At 44.8% G+C, this 25,281-nt stretch overlaps 1 protein-coding gene across 4 annotated transcripts in view; it reads left to right on the top strand.

The window, feature by feature from the left end:
- Positions 1-25,281, top strand: part of Insc (INSC spindle orientation adaptor protein) — a 312,207-nt gene that overhangs the window by 29,732 nt on the left and 257,194 nt on the right. For all 4 annotated transcript variants that reach the window (XM_058576933.1, XM_058576934.1, XM_046438204.2 and 1 more), the window contains exon 2: positions 133-233. In XM_058576933.1, the coding sequence (XP_058432916.1) occupies positions 178-233 (56 nt within the window). In that variant the 5' untranslated portion in view covers positions 133-177. The remainder of the gene's footprint in view (positions 1-132; positions 234-25,281) is intronic.

The following is a 25,281-nucleotide window of genomic DNA, read 5'->3' as shown; positions in this document are numbered from 1 at the left end:
AAAAAAAAAAGAGGAGGACTGGAAGACCTTTCTTCCACATCTGCCTTGGCTCCTTTTGACCAGATCCAAGAGAAAGTGATTGCTTCATTTTCTTTGGGACCCTCATTGACTCATCCTGCCCTGTCTTTCCAGGGCCCCGACCGCTGTGGGCAGGCTTTGCTGCAGATTGGGATCAACATGATGGCACTGCCTGGGGGCCGCCACCTGGACTCCATTCCTCTTCCTGGGCAGCGGTAAGTCCTACAGCTAGTTTTGAGGGCCGGGAGAGGATTGAGCATAGAGCTTGTCCTTGGGAAGTACTTGTGGCCCTGTTGGGCAGTATGGGTAGAGGGAGCGAAGGCGTGCGGTGAGCAGAGAGTGGAGCCCACATGAGAGGAGAAGGGTTTAGGCACATTTAGTCTGAAGAAAGAGACCTGTGGGGCCACCAGAGGTGCCTGCACACATCTGAAAGGTCCATGTGGAGAAGCTGGTGCATATTTGACCCAATTGATCCCTGAAGCATGAGTCAGAACCAGTGGTGGATTTTGTAATGAAGGCCCTGTGTTCTGGAGACTCCTCAGTCAGGGACAAACCCAGATGATCACTCTAATTTGGTTTGGTCTGCGGAGGAGCTTTGTAACCTGAGTGCTCAGGGCTTCACTTAGCCTCTTTTGGGGTTTTTCTAAGACATTTTGATGAGAGTTGTTTTGAGACAACAGGATCCAAATAGCCTTTGTAAGACTTTTAAATCATTGTTTTGTTTTATTTATTTTTTATTCTAATGAGTTAAACATGACAGTAGAATTCACTTTGATACATCATACATAGATGGAGTATAATTTCTCGTTCTTCTGGTGGTACATGATGTGGAATCCCAGTGGCCGTATATATATGTACATAGGGTAATAATGTCTGATTCATTTTCTATCCTTCCTACCTCTATGCCCCCTCCCCCCTTAACTCCTTTCTCCCTAATCTAAAGTAACTCTATTCTTCCCTAGCTCCCGCTCCATTGTGAATTATAATCTGCATATCAGAGAAAACATTCAGGCTTTGTTTTTTGAGATGGCTTATTTCATTTAGCATGATATTCTCCAGCTTTATCCATCTACTGGCAAATGCCATAATTTCATTCTTCTTTAAGACTGAGTAATATCCCATTTTATATATATAAAATCCACATATATATAATTTTCTCTATCCATTTATCTATTGAAGGGCAGCTAATTTAGTTCCATAGTTTAGTAATTGTGAGTTAAGCTTCTATAAACATTGATGTGGCTGCATCACTGTAATATTCTGATTTTATATCCTTTGGGTATAAACCAAGGAGTGAGATAGCTGGGTCAAATGGTGGTTCCATTTGAAGTTTTCTGAGGAATCTCTATACTGCTTTCCATAATGGTTGCACCAATTTGCAACTAGCAATGTATAAGGGTATTTTTCCCCTCACATCCTTGCCAACATTTACTATTGTTTGTATTCTTGATAATTCCCATTCTGACTGGGGTGAGATGAAATCTTAGAGTAGTTTTGATTTGCATTTCTCTAATTGCTAGGGGTGTTGAACATTTTTTCATATATTTGTTGATTGATGGTGTTTAGGAACTGTTTTGTTTTATTTTGTAGTGATTTCATATATTACTAAAATCTTACCTTTACTCTGTCTATAACTAACCCCCCGCCCCCCCACTGAATTACCAGGGATGCAATCTACTCCAAAATTGATTATTTGCTAAGTCTGCTGGAATAGGGTTCCATGAAGGTATGAGTCTGCTTCCCCAAAGCCATTACTAAAAAAAGGTTTATGAATGTGACATGTACTTCTTGCATGTTCTCTAGGACTCAGAATACTAGAAATATAATTAAGAATTTCCTGTACAGTCAGAAGTTGAGAGTAAAGGATCCCATGGGGACCATTATCTTCGTATGCAATGTCTATAAGGAAAAACTCAAAGATGGTGAGATACAAACCTGTCAGGATATGCGTACATTCTCAGAGATAGACTCTGCCTCTACATGGTGGCTGATGGCATATCATGAGATGAGCCAGTGTGATCAGTTTTAAACACATGGTTTCAAAGCTAGGTTCTATTTCCTCCTAACTGTGTGACCTATGCAAGTTCTTGAACCCCATCTGCACCTTGGTTCCTCATATACAAGACAGGGATAATGATAGTACCTACTTCATAGGGTTGATGTGAGGTTAAATGGCTTTATATATGCAAAGTGTCCATCACACACTGAGAGCAACATAGGGGAGCTATTGTTTAGTGAGTGCCTGCTGCATGTCAGGGCATTTGTGCAGGTGGTCTTAGGGAATTCTTCCAGAAACCCCTTCCCTAGTCCCTTATTGTTAGTGGGTGATCGATCTCTCTGAGACAGTAAGAGATCACAGACAGACACTCCCAACAGCCTCATATTTTAAACCAGGGAAAAGTGGAACTGTTTTGGGTAGAGTGGAGTCTAAGTCAGCTTGCCCTGCGCTGCCCTGCCCAGACAGTTGGATGGGCAGCAGCAACAGCTGTGGCAACAGGGTCCTGGGCTGGTTAGATCAGAAACTGTGCTGGGGTAGAGAAGCAGTTTAGGGCAGTGGTTAGGAGTCCAAATTTCCTCAACTTGATTCTTGTTTCTGTTACTTATTAACTCTGGATTTCAGTTTCTTAATCTGTGAAATGGGAATAATTTATACTTACATCATTGACTTGTCATGAGAATATAAAGTGATATGTATAAAGTGCCTGCCTGGCACATGGGAACTGCTCAGTCAATGTTAATCTCCTCTTCAGAGGAGGAGGAGGTACTCTGAGTAGAGGACTTGGGGTGAAGATTACATCCTAGCACTTGTCAGCCTGCTGGGAACCACTAATTCATTTATTTATTTTTTTCTCTCTCTCTTTCAACTTTCAATGTTCTCAGAAGGTTTAAGAATAAAAGGAAATTAAATTATATGAAAATAATATAGGAATCTAATAATTTTCTTTTGGAGGCAGGGTAGGATTTTTAACTCACCTTGTCCAGCAGATATCTTGAGAGGAAAACCCCAGACTAACATGACTCCAAGGGTTCTGGCACTATGAAGACCTCAACATGGGGAAGTGTGTTTATATTCTCTTTATCCTTACAGTTCTGGTAGGCCAGGGTGTGCGGTAGATAGAGGGTTGCATTTCCTTTAGTGTGTTCACAGTCCAGCATTGCCAGGCCTACCCAGAGCATAGTGGGAATACAATCCCTGGCCCTGTTGACCTGATAATCGGGTATGATCTGGGGTAATGTTCAAGGGCCACGTTCACAGAGCAGGTTCATAGGTATTTACAGGATATCAGGGGGGTTAATTTGTCCAATGTGATGTTGCATTGTAGTCAGACAATAGTGGCCACCTCTCCTTTCCTTCTGTTTCAAGCTGCTGAGGCGCCTCTGGTGAGAAATAAAGGCATGACTGTTGTCCCTGGATAAATAACTAATGCTGGATAATTGACTTCTTTCTGTCGTGTTGAATTTCAGTTGAACCCAAACTGAATTTCACTTTGCAGTGCCATTGTTCACTTCCGTGCACAAAATAAATAAATACTGTCAGGTTGTGCAGGGTCATCTAGCATCCTCTAACAGATGAGTCTGGTGGTTGGTATTTGAGGTCCTTAAGGATACCAGTTCTAGGTGCAGCCTCCTGGAAGAGAGGAGAGGGCAGGCAGCGACAGCTTCCTAGGCCAGGGATTGGGGTCCCGTGTGAACTGGGACCAACATGGGAGGCATAACGACAGGATGCAGCTGTCCTCAATGCTGATTGTTTCTGAAACTTCTGAAACGATTTCATGTTTGGAAAAACATCAACAAAAAAAAAAAAAAGAAAAAAAAACATATTCTCAGGGTTATTAATGTGAGCCTAAGTGGCTGAAAGCATAGAGGCCTTGGAATCAGTCTTGGGCTCATATCCCAGCTCTACTTTTTACCAGCTCTGTGACCTTGGGCCTGTCTGAGCACCAGGTTTGTCTTGCATACCACAGAGGCTGTGAGGGATGCTTTAAAAATTGTGCAAGGGCCTGGGCACGGGAGGGAAGGGCTCTCTACGTCAGAGTGCCTCGCAAGGCACAATCCTCACCTCCTAGAGTCATACGCAAGGAGCAAACCTTCTCCTTTAGGAGTGAAAACACTGTAAGTTCAGGGCAAAGCACCTCCCTAGAGGCCCAAGGATTAGTTGGAGAGAGTGAACAGGGCTGCACATGAGCTCCCTGGGAAGCAGAGGCTGTGGCTGCTCTGTCCCCACTGGTCTTCATTTGCTGCTTAGTTTCTGGGCACCTGTTGTTATGTCTGGGGTGCTGATCCTCCCATAGGCTCTGAATAAGGTGGTGATGTTGTTTAGATCTGGCCACAGTAATGATCAGTGTCCATGGTGGTCAGCATACTGGATCAGTCTGCCTGCCCCCAGGGCTGTTCCCTCTACGATTACAGCATGGCTCTCATTTTTCTTCAGGGAAAATGAGAAGGACCAGTTCTTTGATTTAAATGTCTTTATGGGAAGGTGTCTGAGAGGTAAATTGGAGACCAGGGTCCATACAGGACCGTGTTCACACATCTGTCTCTTTTCCTATGCCTTTTTATTATTTCTCTTACCCACGATCAAGGTAGGGCATCTCGACATTTTCTTCTCTGGATTCCTGCCAGTGAAGAGGTGAGGGTCCCCACTATTGGCTAAAAGGCTGGCCTTGACCAACCCCCATAACAAAGCTGACTTACACTTTCTGCACTCCCTGTGACTTCGGTGCTTTTCCACACACCCTTTACTGTGGCCCATGTGTGTAATTATTGTTAAACCTATTTTACAAATGAAGAAGTCAGAGGTTGGGTTCTCTGGGAAGCAGACTTTGAGGTGGAGTTCAGAGTTCAGGATGGTAACTGGGGATCCCCTTAGCTGAGCCGGTGTGTGTGGATGGGAGAGGAAGGAAGCAGAACTGGGCGAGGGTGAAGCTGAGCAGCAGTGTTGGCTTGATGACAGTCACAGCTGACCTTGCAGAGTTAGTTGTTCCTTGCCCACGATGGTCAGGACCTTTAAGTCCCACCTCCCACCTCACTCTGTCATTGGATTGTGTGTGTGTGTGTGTGTGTGTTTTATTGAGAAGCCAGTAGGCTGGGGATCTCTAGTACTTTAAGTTAAGCAAACTTAAGCTCAACAGAAACAGAAAAATGGAGCAAAAGACTTTACAAATCAGAAGTCAGCAGTTGCCCTCTAACTGGAGTCTTTCCACTCCATCTCTGTATGACTTCCTCTCTATGACTTCTGGGTTCAGTCAGTGGTAGCTTGCTGCCCATTCTGCTCCGAACCTCTTCCAGTTCTGAGTGACACCCAATTCATGAGTCGTTCTTTGCTCACATACACCCTGTGACATTTATTTTGTCTAAAGTCTCTCTTTAACAAGTGGGCATCTCTAAAAGGGATGTGACCTTAGGCCAGGTGGCTCTGAGGCAGTATCTGGAGAGCTGACAGTGGAAAGGTGTCTTCTGATGCTCCTAGCATTGCATTGGGGACAAGTTCTTCTGTAAATAGGAGTCTGGGCAGGACATCACAATGTCTATGCCACAAGGAAACATAGGCTTTGAGAGGTGAAGTTAGGTGCCCAAGGACAGACTGAAAAATAGCAGAACTACAATACAAGTTCCTGGACAGTTAGTGCTTTCACCTGAGTGCTGACCAGTCCTCTAGGCAGACTGTTCTTGGTGCATCACACAAACAAGTCATTTACTTTTTTATTCAGGTAGTCACTTATTCATTACCTTTCAACAAAATTTTTTCTATGATATATTTGTTGAGTGCAGGTCACATACCTTGTATAATTCTGTGTGTTGAGGACATGTTGGTGGCCTGGTTGGACATGGTCCCCTGCCCTCATGAAACTTGTACTTCCTCTAGTAATTTCTCTCTTGGCCTGATCAAGTCTGGATTTATGGCAAGTGTGACTTTCATATGAATCCTTTCATTGTGAGTGATTCACTTTCTCACATGGTTTCTGTTCAGCCTGGGGTTTGAGATGAGTTGGGGCTGCAGGCAGCTGCAGGTAGTGATGGGCAGCCTTCTGGATTGGCCCTGGCCTGCTGGGGAGGAATCCAGCTTTCCTAAACCAACGGAGGCCATCGCAAGCTGGTCTGTCTCCAAGTTGATAATGGCTTACATGTGTGCACCCCTGATCTGTGGCTGGTTTTCTGCTGCTGGGTCATTTTCTATGCCTGTGGTGAAATGTGCAGACTGTAATTGTCCATGGTATAATTGGACATTTTTCTGTTGCTTAAGCCAAAAGAAAGGCCAATCAAAACTAGAATTAAGTTCTCTACCTTCTTCCATTTCCCAAGAGAAATCCACAGAAATACAGAGTGTGACCTTGATGAGGGACAATGATTCAATAGTTATTTTTAAGAAGAGAGGTTGGATTTAAATTCCCATGCAGTGCTGGGAACTGGGATCACAGAGGCATTGAATATTGTTGCTGGAAGTTTGCTTGGAGCTCAACTATGCCATCCCTTCATTATAAGATGAGGAAACTGAGGCTCAGAAAGGAGTATGGAACTGTCACACACTCTATAGGCCTTTCCCCGCTGTGTGGAGGAGTCCTCCCTTCTCTGGACTGTGTTTCTTAAGCTCATTCTCCCATCCAGCCTCCAGGAATAGAGGAACAATTTTACTCATATACTCATTCATTCAAAAGGGAGATGGTAATTTGGATTGATAGCTTACTTTGAGCCATGCGCTGAGTGATCCAATTGTGATTGATGGCATATATCCTCTTCTCTATCAATGACAAATGTCCCAAGGTCCTGAGGACTGAATTTGTACCTGATTCATTTGTGTTTTGTGTTTAGCATGCATAGACTAGGAGCTCCATAAATGGTTGTTAAATGAATATATATTTAGTAAGTGTTTGATGAACGAAGGACAAACCCTTGGCTAGGGAGTCTCAGGTAAGTAAAAAATTAAATACCTTGGATTTTGTTCTTTTCTCCAGGACACTCTTCTGTCTCCAAGAATCTTTTCATGTTTTGTGGGGGTAGAAAACCACTGTTTGGAGTGGGAGCCAAAGATTTAATTGGCTGGAGGAGTCAGAGGGTTGGAGAGACATTCTTTTTCCTTCTAAAGAAGAGTAATTCAGAGATATTTTTAGTCTTCACTTTTAAGTTCACTGGAAAAAAGAGAGTCTATAATTTTCTCATCAAATCTCTGGTAGGAAAGCACAGTGCAGCGGGGAGCAAGGATTAGGAGCCAGGGGTCAGCCTTCCACCAACCTGCTGCGTGTCCTTGGACAATCCTTATCCCTCTCTGAGCCTTAGTTTCTATATCTGAGGAAGAGAAGATGAACCAAAGACCCAAAGACCCTCATAGCTTTAACAATCTAGGGGTCTATAAGTGATTTTTAGGTGGTCTTTCCCTTTTCTGGACAAAAATATGCCATTCTAGTGCCACAGGGCTGGGAAAGCAATCCCACATAAAAGCAAAGTCTCATTCTTTCCTATGAAATGCACAAAGGGGTCTAGTGTTTGCCTTCTAGCTGGGGTGGAAATCACAAGGCATACCAGCATGGAAGCTCTTCTAGAATGTGGGGGTGTTCCCATTTTGGTTTTATGGAAGCTCCTTGGTGTGGCCAGGAGATGTCCTAAGAGGGGTGGTGCCTGATTTGATAAATTATAATGCAGTTAAGTCCATGGATCCCCAGTGTCTAATGTGCTTCAGGACCTACCCAGTCATTTTCAACTCCATTGCCACCCCTCTGCCTAACTTGGTAAATTGCCGTCTTCCCAACACTGCATTCCACAACTCCACTTATTGCCTGTGGTGTTTCTTCTGACTGACATGCTATCCTCTTGCAATTCCTGATGAACTTGGCATTCTATAAGGATCAGCCTGGGAAACCTACCGAAATACCCTAACTCGGGTTAAGCATCCCTTCTTTGTTCTCCCATAATCCTCTCGGTTAACTTCAAAGTGCCCACGATTGTTCATTTACTGAATTGTTTTCTAGTAAGTATTTACCTAGTGCCCATGAAGTGCCAGGGTTGCTCCAAGTGGAGTGACTATGTCCCTGTGCAGGAAAAGGTCTTGCCCTCATGTGCACAATATTCTGGCCTCTTCCTGTGCGGGCCTACACATGGTAGATTTTGGAAGGCTATTTCCAAATGTGTTTGATATAGTAAAGCATTTCTTTACAAAGAACTCATTTCACACAGCACGCAGAAAAGAGTGAGGCTGAGAAATCCAAATTCCAGACTTCTAGAAGGCTCTTAAATAAGTTCCATTTGAAGGGAGAAGAAAAAGTGAGTCAAGAAGAGAACAGCCATGGATTTCCACAAATGATTGACCCCAGTGTTGTGGGGGAGCTGGATGCCAGGCCAGCAGGATCAGCTGGGAATGGGGAATTGGTGCTGTTAGCTGGAGGCCAAGGCGTAGGTCTCATGTTCTGGGAAAACCATTGCCTTTGGCATCTAAAGGGTCAGTCATAGTGATCTTTCTCCAGTGGTGGGTTTGGAGAATGAAGAGGGCCATCCAACAGCCAAGGGCAGAGAGAGGGCAAGGCCTGTAAGGGGGGTGGAAAAACCCCAAAGAAGTCAGAGTCCTGTGAGGGTCACTTGCCTGCGTCACTGTTTGCATGGTCTCTTCCCTACACTGCTGACCTTCTGCTGCAAATTCATCAGAGATCTGCCCTGAATTTTAGCAACATGCCTCTATTGTCTCTCAGAAAAAAAAATGAACAAGGGTTTGAAAAATGGCTAGATGCACCACAGGCTTTAAATGATGATAAGCTTTAAAAAGGCAGCAATATGTCAGATCAAGTCAATCTTGCATCGTGGAAAGAGCCCCAGCTTTGCATTTGAGGGTTTGAATAGCAGTGAAACTGCCTGAGACCATCAAGAGCATAGCATAATAGATAAGTGGCTATGTCACTTACCCCACCAAATCCCGGTTATGGTAACTTCATGGGATTGGTGTGAGGGTTAAGTGAGCAATGAAGACTGAGCCAAGCAGTCAGCATAGTAATAGCCACTCATCAGTTTTGGTTTTGCTATCATTGTTAGCAGTGAGGTTCAGGGAAGTTATATAATGCCCGCAAACCTCAGTTTCTACATTTATAAAATGGGTGTGGCAATCTCCAGCCATCAAATTGCTGTGAGGGCTGAAGCAGAGTACACAGGTGTTCTATAATTGCTAATCCTCCCCTTTTATTGTATGGCTAATTAGTTCCCTCTGACTTTTTAACAGTCCTGGGGAAATATTTTGGGGAGCACATTGTTTCACACTGTAATTCCTTGGAATAGGACTTTGCTACTCTCTTCCCTGACTCTAGCCCCACCCTAGTTAATTCTGACTTAAAAAAAATATATCACTGGGCTGGTCGTCTAGTGTGTGGAGAGACTGTGGTTGCATCTGGCTTTGTGTTTGCCGTCAGCCAGACTCCACAAAGCCCAGATTTAGGGGCTTGGTCACCTCGTTCCAGATGTCCAGGAAGGCCTCTGTCAGAGAATATCAAGTGGGGTGACAGAGGGGACAGGCATCTTCTGGCAACTGGGAAGGATACCTAGGAGCTCCGTTCACCGTCTGGGATGCCCTTCCCGCTCAGCAGGCACAGGGGCAATTTTCACAGCATCAAGTTCAGAATCTAGTTTGCCATGGACCCTGAGGAACTTGAACTTTAGCCCTGGCTCTGGCCCCTCTTGCTTCTTGGCCAGAGACCCTCCAGGCTTCTGACTGGTGGCTTCCCACCATGAAGGGCTGTGACTCATTGCCAGTCCATGTGCCTTGACCTCAACCTTCAATCCTCATCCCCTGTATGAGTAATCGGATCAGTTGTTTGTACTTGCAAAGGAAAGATTTCACGCACAGTGAGGTGGCATCTTGAAGTTCATGGCTGAGGACAGTTCATCTGGGAGTTGGCTGGGGTGAGGACAGCAGGAGCCCCCCCTACCACAGAGCCAGAATTGCCTGTTTAACCAGACTTTTTATGTTGGGTCAGTCAGCAGATCCAACAGGAGAGGCGAAGCCCGGAGAGCTAATGACAGAGAGTCAGGCAAGCCATGCAATTATGGGATGTTCAGTGCCAACACAGTCCAGACCCTAATGAGCTGCAGTCTCTAGGCTGCAAAATTGAGAAGAGCAGCTCATTATGTGGCGGCACAGTGACCTAGGCTGGGAGTGGATGGGCTGTGGTGGGGCCACGGTGGGTTCACCCGCCCTGGCCTCCTCCCTGGGAAAGCGTGGGGACTCTGATGGACCTCTCTGCGGGGCCTGAGCCCCATTTCTGCTGTGGCCCTAGGTTCTCCAGTTGTCAGTCTGAAACCAAATAAAACGAAAATGAATCCGTCCCTGATATGCTTCTCATTTCAGGAAGGGCAGCTTCAGTCGCCCAGGCCAAAAACCCAGGAGCAACTTTGATCCTTTCCTCTCCTTCCCCTCATCATCCTCTCCCAGATCACCTACTTCTTCCATCCCACGTCCCGGCTTTAGGTTTCTGTTATCTTTTTCAGTTTTAGGGCCATCACCTCTCAGTGGCCATGCTCCTGACAAGGGCTGTTCTACCGACTCACTGAACAATTACGTCACTGTCCTGCTTGCGAATGCTTTCAGTGTCTTTAAATCGCCTTCAGGACTAAGTCCAAATTCACAACCATGGCCTCCAAGGCCTTTGATCAGTTGGCCTCTCTCTCTCTTCAGAACCTTCTGGTCACTCCCTCGCGGGCCCCGATGCTTTAGTCCAAGGGAATGTCCTGCCCTATGGCTATTTGTGGGCCTCTAGGCCTTTGCACATGGTTTCCCTTTCCAGAGAAGTCCTCTTGCCTTGTCATCCTGACCAACTCCTCTCCTCGAAGAACCAGGGCAAATGTCATTTCCTTTGTGTAAATATTCCCAGGCGAAATCAGCCTCCATCCTCTGTGATCCTGGGCTGTCCTGCTTGTGCTTCTTGAAGGCAAAGCAATGTTTAGTTTTCAAAAGCTGAGACTCTGGACTTCAGAGGCCTGGGTGTGAGTGATGGCTCCACCATGTGCTCACCCTGTGGCCTCTCTGGGCAGAAGTTTCCTCATGTGTAAAATCAAGTGACGACTGTACTTTTCTCACAGAGCTGGGGGCAGAATAAAAGGAAATCACATGAGCTGCTGTTGTAATTCTTATCGAGTTGAATCATTGGTGTCTTCTGGCCTCTTTGGGGGTCTTGGCTGAGCTCTGTGAGGCCTGAGATTTTTTTTCCTGTTCAACTTTGTAGCCCTAGCCTCTAGAACAGGGCTGGTCTAGATCAGGCCTACAGGAAGTACCCGGCCCTAGCCTGGCCTCCGCACATTCTGCCTGTCAGGAGCTGGTGGGTCTGTTGGTTAGCATTTCATCACTGTGGCTAAAACAATTGTCAAGAACAACTTAGAAGAGGAAAAATTTATTTTGGCTCATGGTTCATAGTCTTCTGGCTTCATTGCTTTGGGCCTGAGGTGAGGCAGAACATCATGGCGGAAGGGCACAATGAAGGAAAGCTGCACATCTCATGGCAGTTGGAGAAGCAGAGAGAGAAGGAGGGAGGATGGGACTGGGACAACATATAGTCCCCAAGGGCACAACCCCAGTGACCTGATTCCTCCAGCCATGTCTCACCTGTCTACAGTTTTTGGCCTGTAGTCCATTCAAATGATTAATCCATTAAATGAATTAATCCATTGATCAGGTTAGAGCCCTCATGATCTAATTGTTTTCTAAGAAAATTCCCACCCCTGGACATTGCTGCATTACCTTCAACACATGAGCTTTTGGGGAACACTCCAGATCTAAACTATAATAGTAGGACAGGCAGCTTCTGGCCTCTGCTTTGGGGGCCCTTCAGGGGGAACAGTGCTGCCTGTGCAGCCCAAGGTGAAGGACTTCTGTCCCTTGAGTCAGTCCACAAGTGGAGACAGAGAATCTGTGGTTGGAGCCAGAGGCTGAGAGGTGGAGGGAGGACCCGTGGAGGGAGGGTCCCCATGGTGGGAGGACCAGAGCCTGATGGGCTTTCTGAAGCCTTGAAGATGGTACAGTGACCAGCTGGCTCTCAGAAACCCTCTAAAGGTGATTTCTATTGTCTTCTTTTTCTCTCAGAACCATGCAGTGGTCTCAGGATGGCCACAGACATATCAGGTCTGAGAGTTCTCCTGAATGTTCCACTTTGGCAAATGGAAACTTTCCCTTTTCTGGAGGGATGGTACCAGAGATTGAACTCAGGGGCACTCAACCACTGAGCCTCATCCCCAGCCCTATTTTGTATTTTATTTAGAGACAGGGTCTCTCTGAGTTGCTTAGCACCTTGCCATTGCTGAGGCTGGCTTTGAACTCATGATCCTCCTGCTTTAGCCTCTGGAGCTACTGGGATTACAGGTGTGTGCCACTACACCTGAGGAAACTATCTCCTTAATTAAGAGAGAAGAACAGAACAGGAAATACACACCTGAACTATTTAAGAGTACATGTAAGGCTGAAGGCTGTGCACAATAACAGGAATAACAGAATTCATGTCCATTTATAGTTTTTAACCTGACATTGCAGAATAGACATGGAAACAGAACCTACCCTTTCACAAAGTGTTTTTAGTGCAATTTAAGAAGAAGGTCCAGTGAGCTGGTTTTGGAGCCAAACATTGCCACTTACAAGCTGTGCAATCTCAGATGGGTTAGGGTTACCTCCCTTCACTAAGCTTCAGTTTCCTCATATGTAAAAGTGAGACTGTAGGAGTAACCCCTCACTAGATGAGATAATACACAAGAAGTCCATATAATTGGTACAGGGCCTGCCCTCAATAAATGTTTCTATAATGATCATGCATTTTTCTTCCCTTGACTCCCACAACCGGGTAAGACTAATGTGCAATGCAGACTATTGTCACTTCCATTGGAAAGATTTTTGAGCTTAATTAAGTCCCATAGCTATATACCGAGCACCTTGTGTGTGTCAGGGTCAGTATTGCCATGCCAATACTGACCCTGACACACAGAAGGTGCTGGGATGGCATGTAGAGGGGACAAGGCAGACACAGGCTGTCCCTGCATATAGCCTAGTGGGTAAAGCAGACAGTTACAAGGAATTAAACCATTGAGTTAAAACTAGTGTGTGATAGAAGGGAGACAGGGCAAAAAAGACACCTGGGACGTGTGGAGCATGACTCATTTGGGAGCCAGACAGGCCTCCTTTGGAGGAGGCATTTAGGCCCAGACTTCAGGGCTGTGTAGGAGTTGGCAAGGTGAAGAGGAGGTAGGAGGAGCAGAGGCTGGGAGGCTGGGACTCACAGCAGAGGCACTGGGCGAAAATGAGCAGGCAAGGAACTGAGGCTTGGAGAGGGCAAGGGTCACGCCAGGTGGGAGTGGGAGGAGGTGGTGGTGCCTAGTCAGGTGTTCTTGCTGCTAACTGTCATACAGATACTGACCGCACCTACACACATGTACACTTTTCTGAGGTTAAAAGATAAGATAGGCTGTACATGAAAGGCCAGGGGAGTTAATAATAGCTTCTCTCAATCAGAGGACACCTAGAATGCCAGAGTTAAGGAGATGGGCTCTGAGTCATCAGAGGAGGCTGCTGTCAGATGCACACATTGGCTCATGGGACTGGAAACAGCCACCTGGAGTCAGAATCCAGCTCCTTGGCTTTATGAAATGGGAATAACAATGAACCCTATGAGCATGTTGGACAGACTGCAGGGTGGGGAGAGGCCAGTCTTTGGAATCAGGCAGATCTGGACTAAAGTCTTGGCACTGTCATTGACGAGCTATAGGAAGTTCTCTGAGCCTCCGTTTTCTTTGTGAAATGGGGATAATAAATGCCATTTTTTGTTTGTTTGTTTTGGTACTGGACATTAAACTCAGGGGCACTTGACCACTGAGCCACATCCCCATCCCTGTTTTGTATATTTTTAAATTTAGAAACAGGGTCTCACTGGAGTTTGCTTAGCAAGCCTCACCATTGCTGAGGCTGGTTTTGAACTCGTGATCCTCCCACCTCAGCCTCCTGAGCCACTGGGATTACAGGTGTGTGCCGCCATGCCTGGCTTTAAATAGCATTTTTATGAATATGAGTAGATAGTGTGAATGCAGTATTTCATATGCGGATGGTATGCAGAAGGTACTCTAAATGTTTCTCTTATAGCATGCTTGGAACTGTGCTATATTAAAAATAAAGACTTGTTTGAGTAGTTGTATTCATTCCTACCCTCTTATCAATTGAGAGAGGCCACACCTGGAGAAATGGGTGTGACAAAGTGATGGGGTAGTGTCATCTTCGTGGACTCCTTCACAAATAACTCCCAGTTATTAGCATCAAAGTGCGTTGATGGGCCTGCTCCCTTTGCCAGCATTCCTGGAGTTGCTTGGCATGCAGGGTCTGTCTCTTACCAAGTTACCCAGAGCAGTTTCATTAAGAAAAATGATCAGGAACAGATCCAGCAGTAGCATTGGGGTTTCTGGGTATTGCCAAGGGGAAGCTTCCCCTGCTCATTCGTGAAGCATGGAGATAGGCCAGAGCCCCGAGGAGCACAGAGGTGAAGAGTCCACTTGCAGCAGGATCGGTCGCTGAAGGAGGCACTGTACAGAGCCCACTGGACGACAGGAAACCTCTTTGCCGTTTCTGGCATGGCACTGACGGGGCAGCAGCAGGCTGGAAGCAGGGTGGTGTGAGAGGCTGAGCGCCGCGTAGATCCGTGAAGACTCCGGACTGAAAATGAGAACGTGGAGGGATTAGGGATGCAGAGAAGGGGAACTGTCTGCCACTAACACAAAACCAATGCCCACGAAGATCTATGCTGATGCCCCGCAGCGTGGGATTCAGAAGTGGATCAGAAGCAGAACAATGAAATTATTGGAAAATTTGAACAAGATCAAGTAGCTGCATTTCTCATCGTCCTGCTTGGCTTGGGCTTCACCCGTGCCTTAGAGCAGAGGGTTTGGAAGTTAAAACCCTGACCACATTATAAATAATTTATAGCTTGTTGTATAAACGGTTATGCTTAAACTAACTGCTTAGTAAACAGTGTATACTTTCCTGCAAAGTGAGGTTAAATCATTCTAAGTTCATCGCTGTGTTGTTTCTAAAAAGCCCCCAGGGAGAGCCTCATGGGTTGGGTTATAGGAAGGCTTATGGGTTGGGTGGACCCAGCTGACATCAATGACAAGATTCCATTGAGGACTTGGGAAGTATTCTGTTTACGCAGAGGGAAACCCAAAGTGCTTACAATGGCTGCCAAGGCCACCTGGGATCCAGCCTGGTCCCTTTTCTGAGTTCATCTCCTACTAATCTTTCTCTTGCTTACTCCATAGCCACATGTATCCCCAAACTGTCTCCAGTGAGCCAGGCGCACTCCCTCCCAGGGCCTTTGCACTGTCTCTCTCCCCTGCCTGGAACACACTGTACCAAATTTCAGCATGCCAAATTCCTCACCCCCGTAAACTCTAACTCTGACCACATGCTTCCCACATGGGCAATTTTGAACCTTATTATTCTACCTCTACTTTTAATATAAATGATCTGTTTAACATACTGCCAGGACAAGGTCACCTTTCTTCCCCACTTTAGGCTCATTTATCTGTCCTTGAGTCTATACCCACCATAGAAAAGAAGCAATCCAGATTTTGAGGGTGGCCTCAGAAGATCTTAGAAATGACTGTTTCCCAAATTAACAAGCGAATCACAATGCCAACAGAGAACATGTGGAATGTTGCCTTGAATCACCTCTTTAAAAGCCTCCTGTCCCTGCTGATGGGCAGAATCACAGCCTGTGGGATGGGAGTCCCTTGTGCTTCTCCTTTGCTAGCAAAGCAATAAACCTTTTTCGTTTTTCTCCAAAACCAAACCAAACCAACCAACCAACCAACCAACCAAACAAACAAACAAACAAACAAAAAAAACTCAAAACAAAATGAAACAACAAGACCCACCCAAAGTGAAACAAAACAAAGCAAAACAAAAAAATCCCATACTATATGATTTTTAAAACTTATTACACTTACCATTATTATCTGTTTTCCCTGCTGCAGTGCGTCCTCTGCAAGGACAGGCATGTTGGTTTGATTTGCTCCCTAGCATAGCCTAAGCAGCTGGAACAGTTCCTGGTATTTAGTAGGCTATAAGTGAATATTTGTTGAGTGAATGGATGGATATTTGGGGTGGGACTTGTGAAGGCATGAGGGACACACTCCATATGGATGCTGGGAGTGCCTGGGAGTTTTGGGAATGAGGCTGAGAGGCCGGGCATCTTGAAAAGCAGAGCTGGCAGGCCTATTAGACTCTCAGTGTCTCAATCCAAACCCATCACCATCTTCCAAACTTGTTTCTCCTATCCATTCAGCGCTGCACTCAGAAATCTAGACCTCATCTTGGACTGTTCCCTCTTCCTCATCTGTATGAATGAATATCAGAGTCATGTTGACCTTGGGTTTTTTTTTTTTTTTTTTGTAATATGGATTGAACCTATGGGTGCTTAACCACTAAGCCACATCCTCAGGCCTTTTTATTTTTTATTTTGAGACAGAGTCTCCCTAAGTTGCTTAGGACCTCGCTAAATGGCTGAAGCTGGCTTTGAACCTGTGATCTTCCTGCCTCAGCCTCCTGAGCTTCTAGGATTACACGCGAGCACCAGTGCACTCAGTGATTGTATCTTCATAATTATTCTCAAAGGACTGTTCTCCGACACCACAGCGGCCACCAGAGCTCAGGGTTCCTTCTCACCTTATACTTGAGTTATTTGGAGTGAATATAAAATTACCTTCTATTTTCTTGTGACTCTATTTTGGTATAAAGTGTTGCTCTCAAAAAATCTAATTGTAGCATAATTTTCTGCCTTTATTGTAATATGCACCTTACTTCTAGATGCACAAAATTTCCTCCCTCCCCCTTTTTCTTTCTTTTCTCTTCTCTCCTTCTTTCTTTCCATCCATCCATTCTTCCTTTCTTTATTCTCTTGTCAATAATCTTACTAGAATGTGTCTTGAATATCTTTGTTATAATATATGTAGTGTGTTCTTTCAATGTGTGGTTTTAAATGTCCCCACCAGGAAAGTTTTCCTGTCTTACAGTCTTCAGTGCTCATTGTCTCTATGCTTTGGGTCTCTTCTTGATGAACTTTTATTGTGTGTGTGTGTGTGTGTGTGTGTGTGTGTTGCAACTTCTTTACCTATCTTTGATATTTGTTATTTTCTATTAATTCTTTAAGTTTCTCCATTTTAAAAATTTAAATATTTTATTCATTTGATTTTCTTCACAAATTATCTTGTTTCTTATTGTTTGGTCTTTCTGACCAAACACAAGTGACTGAAGTAACTATTTCTAATCATTTTCTGAATGAGGGCATCTTCTTTTTGAGAATTTATGCCTCTCTTTAATATCTTACATACTTAAAAGAAATTTAAGCTTATTTGAAATTATATGGTCTTTATAGGTCTAGTGAGTAAATTTTCCTGGTATTATTGTGGGAAGATTATTATGTTCTTTATTTTCTTTTAAAATAGCCACAGACAGGCTGAGACTTAAATAATTTCATGTTGCTCGTTTTAATGAGATATCAGTTTGTAAGAACTGTTCAAGGTAGGCAGAGCTCAGGGACGCTCTTCTGCCTTCACAGAGCTCCACTTTCTTTTGTCTCTGTGTCAGGTCCAAGAATTTGGTGACCTGCTCTCTGAGGGTTCCTAGCTCCACTGCTTCATCTTCTATTATCTGAATCTCTTTTCTTTTCTCTCTCTTGCCCCTGAATCACTCAATTCTGATTCTACCAAAGAAGTTTTCCCTTAATGTGGCACTTTGTTGTAGAAGAGATTCTTTGTGGGTCAGTTTCAAGGGTTCATGGTTGGAACCTGTCTCACCTGCTATTGAAGAGGCAAACTTCCTTCCAATTTCAGCTTCTAGTCTCAAATTGTTTTCTTGTGCTTTCTAGTAAATGCATAGGGACTATTTTGGGGTTTTCCTTCCTCAAGTTCATCAGAGGCCACCTTATTGCTCCCTCGTTCTTCTCCTCATAAGATACTACCAAACCGGCCTTAGAGTTTGTGGTTGGTCCCCTTCCTTGTATTTTGAGGTTTATGGGGACACCTCATCACTGGTTTTGTCGTGCTTATTATCTATCAGGGAATTTTGTTACATAATTTCTTTGTCAGTTTTTATGTGAGAAATCTGAGAGACTGAAAAACTGTGCAGCTACTACTGCCATCTCCCCAGAACTTTCCTGACAAAGCTCTGACAATACAGCTGCTTTATTAAAACTCTAATAATAACTATCACGTATAACGTTGTCTGTCAGGCACTTGCAGTCATATATATGATACACATATGCACACATACACATATACTGGTGCTTTATATATGATATAAATATAGTATAATGTATATATTTATATATAAAAATGCATTGCAGGAACTTCACTTAATAATCACAAAGAGCCTAGGAATATTTTTATCTTCATTTTCCAATGAGGAAACTGGAGCCCAGAGAGGTTCTATAACTTGCCCATTTATGCAGTTAGCAAATGGCAGAGCTGGAATTTGAGTCTAAGAAGCCAGCTCCAGAGTTCATGTTCTGGTGGGAGCAGTGGTACCCAACAACATGTCATGAACCAGAAAGAAGTACATCCAGGCTAGCAGGACACGGCAGGAGGTGGCAGCTAGAGTACATCCAGTATAGAGGGGCTAAAGGAAGATGGATCAGATGACAGATTCTTCCAGTTTCTCCTTGTGGTTACCTGAACCAGTTTTTTCAGGGGGTGGGGTGGGGGTGACATTTATGAGATGAGTTCTGAAGACTCTTGGAAATAGCTGTGGGAGACTCAGGACCCATCATGATGGGACAAGAGTAAAGCTGGCAGTATCTGCCAATGTCTGACCCCTCTATTGACCCCTCTATGAGCTTCTAAAGGGCAGGGGCTGCCAGCTCAAGGTTGACACATGGTCAGCATCAACAGAGTTTCATTGAATCAGGTCGTCTAGGGATTGCCTGGAAGATACTGCTTCCTGTTTCAAACCTTGTTGAACTGGCTTAGAGTATTTTATGTTTGTTACCAATGTCATGTGGACAGGGGGCACTTCCCCTGGGAGCTCAGATCTTCCTCAAGCAACACTTCTCAAGAACTCAAGTGCACATACCCACACCTCCCTGAAGTATCACTTGCATGTAAGTTTAGGTCAGACTCAGAGAATTGGGACATGCTTGCTAAGGTTCCAAGCTCTACGTAATCAGAGCAGGAACATTTATCAAATGTCTTATTAAACAAAAGGCTTCTCTGGTTCTATTGATATCTGCTTTAAACATTTCTATTTAAAACAAAAGTCTTTATGAGGATGTCTTACATGGGACCTGGTTACTTACCCAACTCTTAATTTTTTTAACCATAGGGCAGGAACTCATTTTAACTTGACCCTGCAAATTCAGAACTTATTTTGAGCTGAGTTGATGAGGCCTCTCCAATCTCCCAGGCAGCCTCTAGCTTACTTGATTCCGTTTTATGATGCCTTCTACATGTCAGACCTTGTGCTGAGTGTGGACGATCCTGAGATAAATTGGACCATGGCCTCTTTCTCAGTGTCAGCTCTAGTGCAGGAGAGACACGGGTGGAAAACGGTACCTGTGATCAGGAGACACACAGTCTCTGGAGTCAGACTGCTGCATGGAGTTCTGGCTCCTTTAAGCCACACTTCTATAGCTCTGTATTTTCAACTATAAAATGGAGAGAATATAAGTGGTCACCCAATCAGGGCACTATGAGAATAAAATGATGCATGATAAGTTCATGGCCCTTGGGACACGGTAAAGATTTAACAAATGCTAATTACTAATGGCTTTCCCCATGCCTGCCGAACTGTTTTTCATCCAGTTCTTCTTACGTTATTTAAGTGAAACATGACTATATTATCTACCCAGTACACAGTTGTAACTTGGGCAGCTTGGGTGCAAAGCAAACTGGAAGAAGTCAGGCTGGGTTGGGAAATCTCGAGAAGCCGACCCATTTTGCCCTGCATCTGCTGATGGGCCAGAACTCCCAGTGTCCTTGCCTCCCTGGTCAGAGTTATCCCTGGACCCAAGTGAGATGTGCCTGCTGGACGGAGCCTGAGGACTGGCCGGCCCCTGAGTGGGGTTGGGGAGGCAGGAACCCTGAGTTCACTGGTCTGCTCTTTTTCTTCTCCAAATATTTAGTTGCTGCTTGGGGAGAAGGAGAGGAATCTTTATAAACAATCTCTAAAAATAAAAGATATTTTAAGCTCATTCTTAAAGAAAGCCAAAGTCTGCTTTCTTCATTGGTGCCTTGTCCCTTCTCATTTCTGAGACTGTCACCCTGAAAGGCAGCTCCTGCAACTGGAAAGCCTGGAGTTTGGCCTGAGAGAAGTCCCCCGGAGCACCCTCCTTATCAGAGCTTAGGCAGAGTCGATGGCTCTGGGATTCTCTGATGTGGATTCACCTCTCTGTTGCTCATAGCAGCCCTTGAAGTTCTCTCTTGGGAAAATGGTCCTCCTCGTCTTCCTGTGTCAGGCTGCTCACCCCGCCCTTTGCTCCCCTCCTCTGTTATGGTGGCAGTGTGAGAAGCAGTGCAGAATACAGGTTAAGGGCAGACTGTGGAGTCAGAAAGATCAAGGCTTTAGGGTCAGTGCTACTACTTCTTACCAGGGTGATTCTACTTCTCTGCATCTCAGTTTTCTCATCTGTAAAATAGGAACTCTAATAATACCTACCTCAGGTGCTTGTTCTGGGGAGTAAATGAAACATTAACTGTTGAATTTCATGTTAAGCACTTGGCATGGTGCTCAACATGGAATCTATTCAATAAATTCTAGCTATTATTATATTTTTAATTATTATTATGGGTGTTAAAGTGTGATTTATAAGGAAGAACAGCAAAGAACCAACCTTTTTGAGTTTCTCCTTTATGTAGTGCTGTGTACCAGATCCCTCACAGTCACTGTTTAATTTGATTCCCCCATTAACCCTGAGGAACTCACTATACAAGGCCAGAGAGACAGCTGACACTCTTGGCTGATCCTTTTGGCTTATCCTGTGTAAAAAGCTTATTATCTCTGTTTTGCAGATGATAAATTGAGACTCAAAGAGGTGAAGAGACTAATTTATGTTGTTAAAAATCAGGATTCTGGCTATCCTTCTTAGGGAGTTACTGAGAGGGCAAAAGGGAGACCTCTGCAGGACTCATAATAATTCTGTTCCTTTATCTGAGATGCATAAAGGTGTTGACCTTATGAAAACTTACCAGACTTCACCTTGACATTGTGATTTGTTTGTTTTTAGGTCCAGAGTTAAATTTCAATAAGAATTTCAGAAAAGAAAAAAATAAGAAAGAACAGGAACCCTAGGAAGCGTTGGCCTGTCTGTTCAGGTGACTGAGGAGGGAGAGGGTTCTATTAACCAGTCAGAGGGGCCTCAGAGGAAGGGCCCCACAGGAGGGTTCCAAGTGCAGAAGGTGCAGACCCACGTGGTTGGCCTGGGATTCAGCCATTGGTGAGTTCAAGGGCAGATAATGGGGCCCTGGATGGATGGCAAAGCCAGCGCCGATTGCCACGTTCCTTTCCCATGAAAGAAAAAACTTCCATCAAAGTCCAACAAGGGATCCCCCTTTCCTTCTCCACCCAGGTTCCTTGAGGAAGCCCCCACTCCTGGCTCTTTAGCCAGGTCCCACCTGCTCATCTAGTGGAGGTCAGGGCTTCTCCTGGGGGACTCACTACACAAGGCCAGAGAGACAGCTGACAGTCTCGGCTTATCCTTTTGGCTGGGGAAGAGCAAGGAAGTGAAATTAATCCTGTGTGTGTGTGTGTGTGGGGGAAACAAAACATCATCTGGACCCCTCCCACCCCATACCCCTTTTTTTAAAAAAAATAAACTTTCACATTGTAGAAGAGTTGTAGATGTATTGAAAGTGGCGATGGCAGTAGTGGGTATGCCTGTGCCCTCCACCCTGTTTCCCTGCTGGTTAAGATCTTACCTTGTATTTGTCACAGCTCAGGAACCAGCACTGGTCTATGATGGTTAACGAAACTTCAGACGTTATTCAGAGTTCACTAGTTTCCCCACTAATACCCCTTTCCTGATTCCTCCCAGGATATCATGTTACGTTTAGTCAGCACATCCCTTTAGTCAGCTCTGATCTCTCATGGTCTCTCCGTTTTCCTTGTCTTGATGACTTTGACAGTTCTGAGGACTACGAGTTAAGTTATTTTGTAGAACATCCCTCAGTTGGGGTTGGTCTGATGTCTACTCATCATGAAGTTGAGGTTTATGTGTCTTGGGGAGGAATGACTCCGGGTGAAGTGCCCTTCTTGTCATATCACACCGGTGGAACAGGCTGTCGACGTGACTTACTGTTGGTGGGTTAAGGTGGCGACTGCCAGGTTTCTCCACTGTACCGTTACTTTTTCCCTCCCTTCCTATAGACTTTTCTTTGGAAGTGAGTCACTCAATGCAGCCCGCGCTGAAGCCCCATCCCCCTCCATTTTTAATCATCAAGTTTATATGACGTAAGACCCTTGAACACGCACAAACTCATTTGAACACTTGCACAGATAGGGAAACAAACCCACACCAGACACACAGATACAGGCTTCCAGAAAATATAGACAGACAAGATGAATTTATATCCACAAACACAGACAGTTGCAGGCACAAACACGCAGATCCTGGAGAAATCAATAGCTTTGTCCTTCCAGTCCTCCTGCTAGGAGAGTGGTGAATCGATTAAGATTTTAATAACAGCTTCTGAAGTCTCACTTTCTTTTTAGTTCTTAAAGAACAGGAATTGAGCACGCCTCCATGAACTTTGGTGGTGAAGGGTTTGACAAATGTGAGGGTTGGATCTAAGCAGACCTTCCGGAATGGGCCCCGGCATGAGGTATTCAGTGGTTCTCACTCCTTTTCCAGGCCCTTCTTTCATAGCTGCAAGGGTTCAAGTGGTCCTTACCCCTTATTATGGTTTAGATCTTAAATGTCCTCCCAAAAGCTCATGTGTTATAGGTTGATCCTCAGTGGATGGTGCTGTTGGGAGTGGGGCCTTATGGAAGGAAGTGAGATCACTAGGGACAGGCCCTTGGAAGGGATATTGGTACCCCAGCTCCTTCTCTCTCTCTTTTTGCTTCCTGGTTGCCAGGAGGTGAACACATTTCCTCTACTACACACTTCTGACATTATCTACAGTCTCACCACAGACCCCAAAACACCAGGGCCAACCAACCATGCACTGAAATCTCTGAGAATGTGAGCCCAAACAAATCTTTCCTTTTCATAAATTAATGATCTCAGGTGTTTTGTCATAGCCATGGAAAGCTGACTGACACATTCCTATAGGCCAGAGGTAAGGGGGTTTGAGTGCCTCCATTCAAAAGATCCCAGAGGTCTTCCTCAGGGAAGTATGTTGACAGCTTCCCCCAGCACATGGGGTTCTTTTGTGGCAAATGCTGATCCTAGGTGCTGTAATTTAGCCATTTTATAACCCTACCAGTCTCCACCCCTGTTGTGCTGGTCTGTCACTCAGCAACACATTTTCAGGGTTTTCAGCAAAAATATCCAGTCTCTACCTTGGTTTTCAAGGCTTAGATCAGGGTCCTGGCTTACATTTTTGTTTTTCCTGTGTATTGCTCCCTCTTTTCTGGAATATACAACTCTAGTCCAAGGGATTTACTCATTGTCCCTTTGACTACTTGATTGTGGAAACCACTCCCACTGACTTGACACATACAAATAATACCCTACACCATAGCTAGTCCCTCCAAGAACCTTCCCATGATCTCCAACTGGAAGGGACAGCTTCCTCCTTCAAATTCTCAGAAGACCTTTACTCTAAGGGATATCACCAACTCATCTCTGTTTAGCTATTTGTGTACTTGTGTTTTAGAAAAGGTTCTTTTGCTTACAACAACAGCAATTTACTCTTGGACTTGTCTCCCCAACCTACAAAGATCCTGGAGTTTTTCCTGGAACAACTCTAGTTACCTTTATTAACATGAGCCAACAATTCTGGTCTCTGACTCTTGATTTTTAAGTTTCAGTTTGGGAAGGGAATTGGATTAGTGTAGCTTGGTTCATATGCTTACCCCTGGATCAGCCATCAGCTATGGCCAGGGGTATTTTCACCCAGCCCAGTCTTGGTGCCTGGGGAGCACCCCTATGCTCAGGAGGGGAAACCTTTCTCAAAGAGGAGAGCGAACCTGCAGTGAGCCCAAGAGGTCACTAATGTAAGTTATCTCTGTTTTTGTAGAAGCAGGTGGAAGGGTTGCTAAAATACAAAGCAACAGAAGTCCACTGCAAAGTGTGTATGGAGTGAATGAGTCACTGAATGAGTGACTGTTTCATCTGTTGCCTCCTAAAAGCCCCTAGGTCAGTTTGTCTCCCGGCTCCGTAGCTCTAGAACACGATGATCATGTTATGACATCTTCTGAATCCCTTTTGCCATTGTGTCCATCTTGGGGCACTCTCAGGTAGCCCGAAAGGTGGAGGCATATAGTCTTCTGCAGGGGTAGAGAGGTGTAGCCATCAATACCTGACACCGCTGATGCTCTAGCATTCATTAACTGAGAACAGGTACATGTCAGGTACTGCAATTCACCAGACACAAGGGACTGTCCTTCGCACAATGTGGAGAATTCAGACAAATACCATTAAAGTCGAATGTTATTAGTGCTCCAGGGGAGGAGGCAGGGGCCCTGGAATTGGGGGCTGATGAGGTCTGGCTGAGGTTCTTTACAGAAGGCAACGTTGGAGGTAGGTCTTACTGGGTGAGTAGGAGCTTGTCATGTAAGAAAGAAGGAAAGGTGAGAGAATGGTACATTCCAAGATGCAGGGGATGGGGAAAGGGAGTGGTATATCTGGGAAACAGGGAGGTTGAATGTGCCCGGAGTGTTGAGTGTACTCAGGGCTGGGGAGCCCAGAGTTGAGGGAAGATAGGAAAGGGAGATGTGTGGAAAAGGAGGCAGAGGCAGACCAGGGATCCCCTCCTACCTTACCCTCAGGAGTCTTCACTTACCAGGGGCAGTGCTCTGGGGGACACACAAGGATTTAAGCAGGAGAGGAATATATTTCAATAGCTACGTAGAATCCTAATACATTGTTGGCGGAATATGAAGCATGGTTGCTTTGGAAGCTAATATGGCAAATCTGTTGAATACAGTTCTCCTCCCAGGAATGTAAACCATAGAATTAAGGAAGGTACTGATGTGTAGGGACACATGTATGAGGATGTTTATTGTTGTATTGTGTTTAATAGTCAAGAACTGGATACAAAGTGAACCTCCAATAATGGAAAATAGTTTAATAAATCATGGTATCATGGATTTCCTGGCTAAGTAAGAAAATA

The sequence above is a fragment of the Marmota monax genome, unplaced genomic scaffold (assembly GCF_021218885.2).
Source record: "Marmota monax isolate L192 unplaced genomic scaffold, Marmota_monax_Labrador192_F-V1.1 WCK01_AAM20220418_F8-fsc00061, whole genome shotgun sequence".
NCBI lineage: Eukaryota > Metazoa > Chordata > Mammalia > Rodentia > Sciuridae > Marmota > Marmota monax.
Note: the sequence above shows the minus strand (reverse complement) of the source record. Positions and strands in the feature narration are given on the sequence as shown.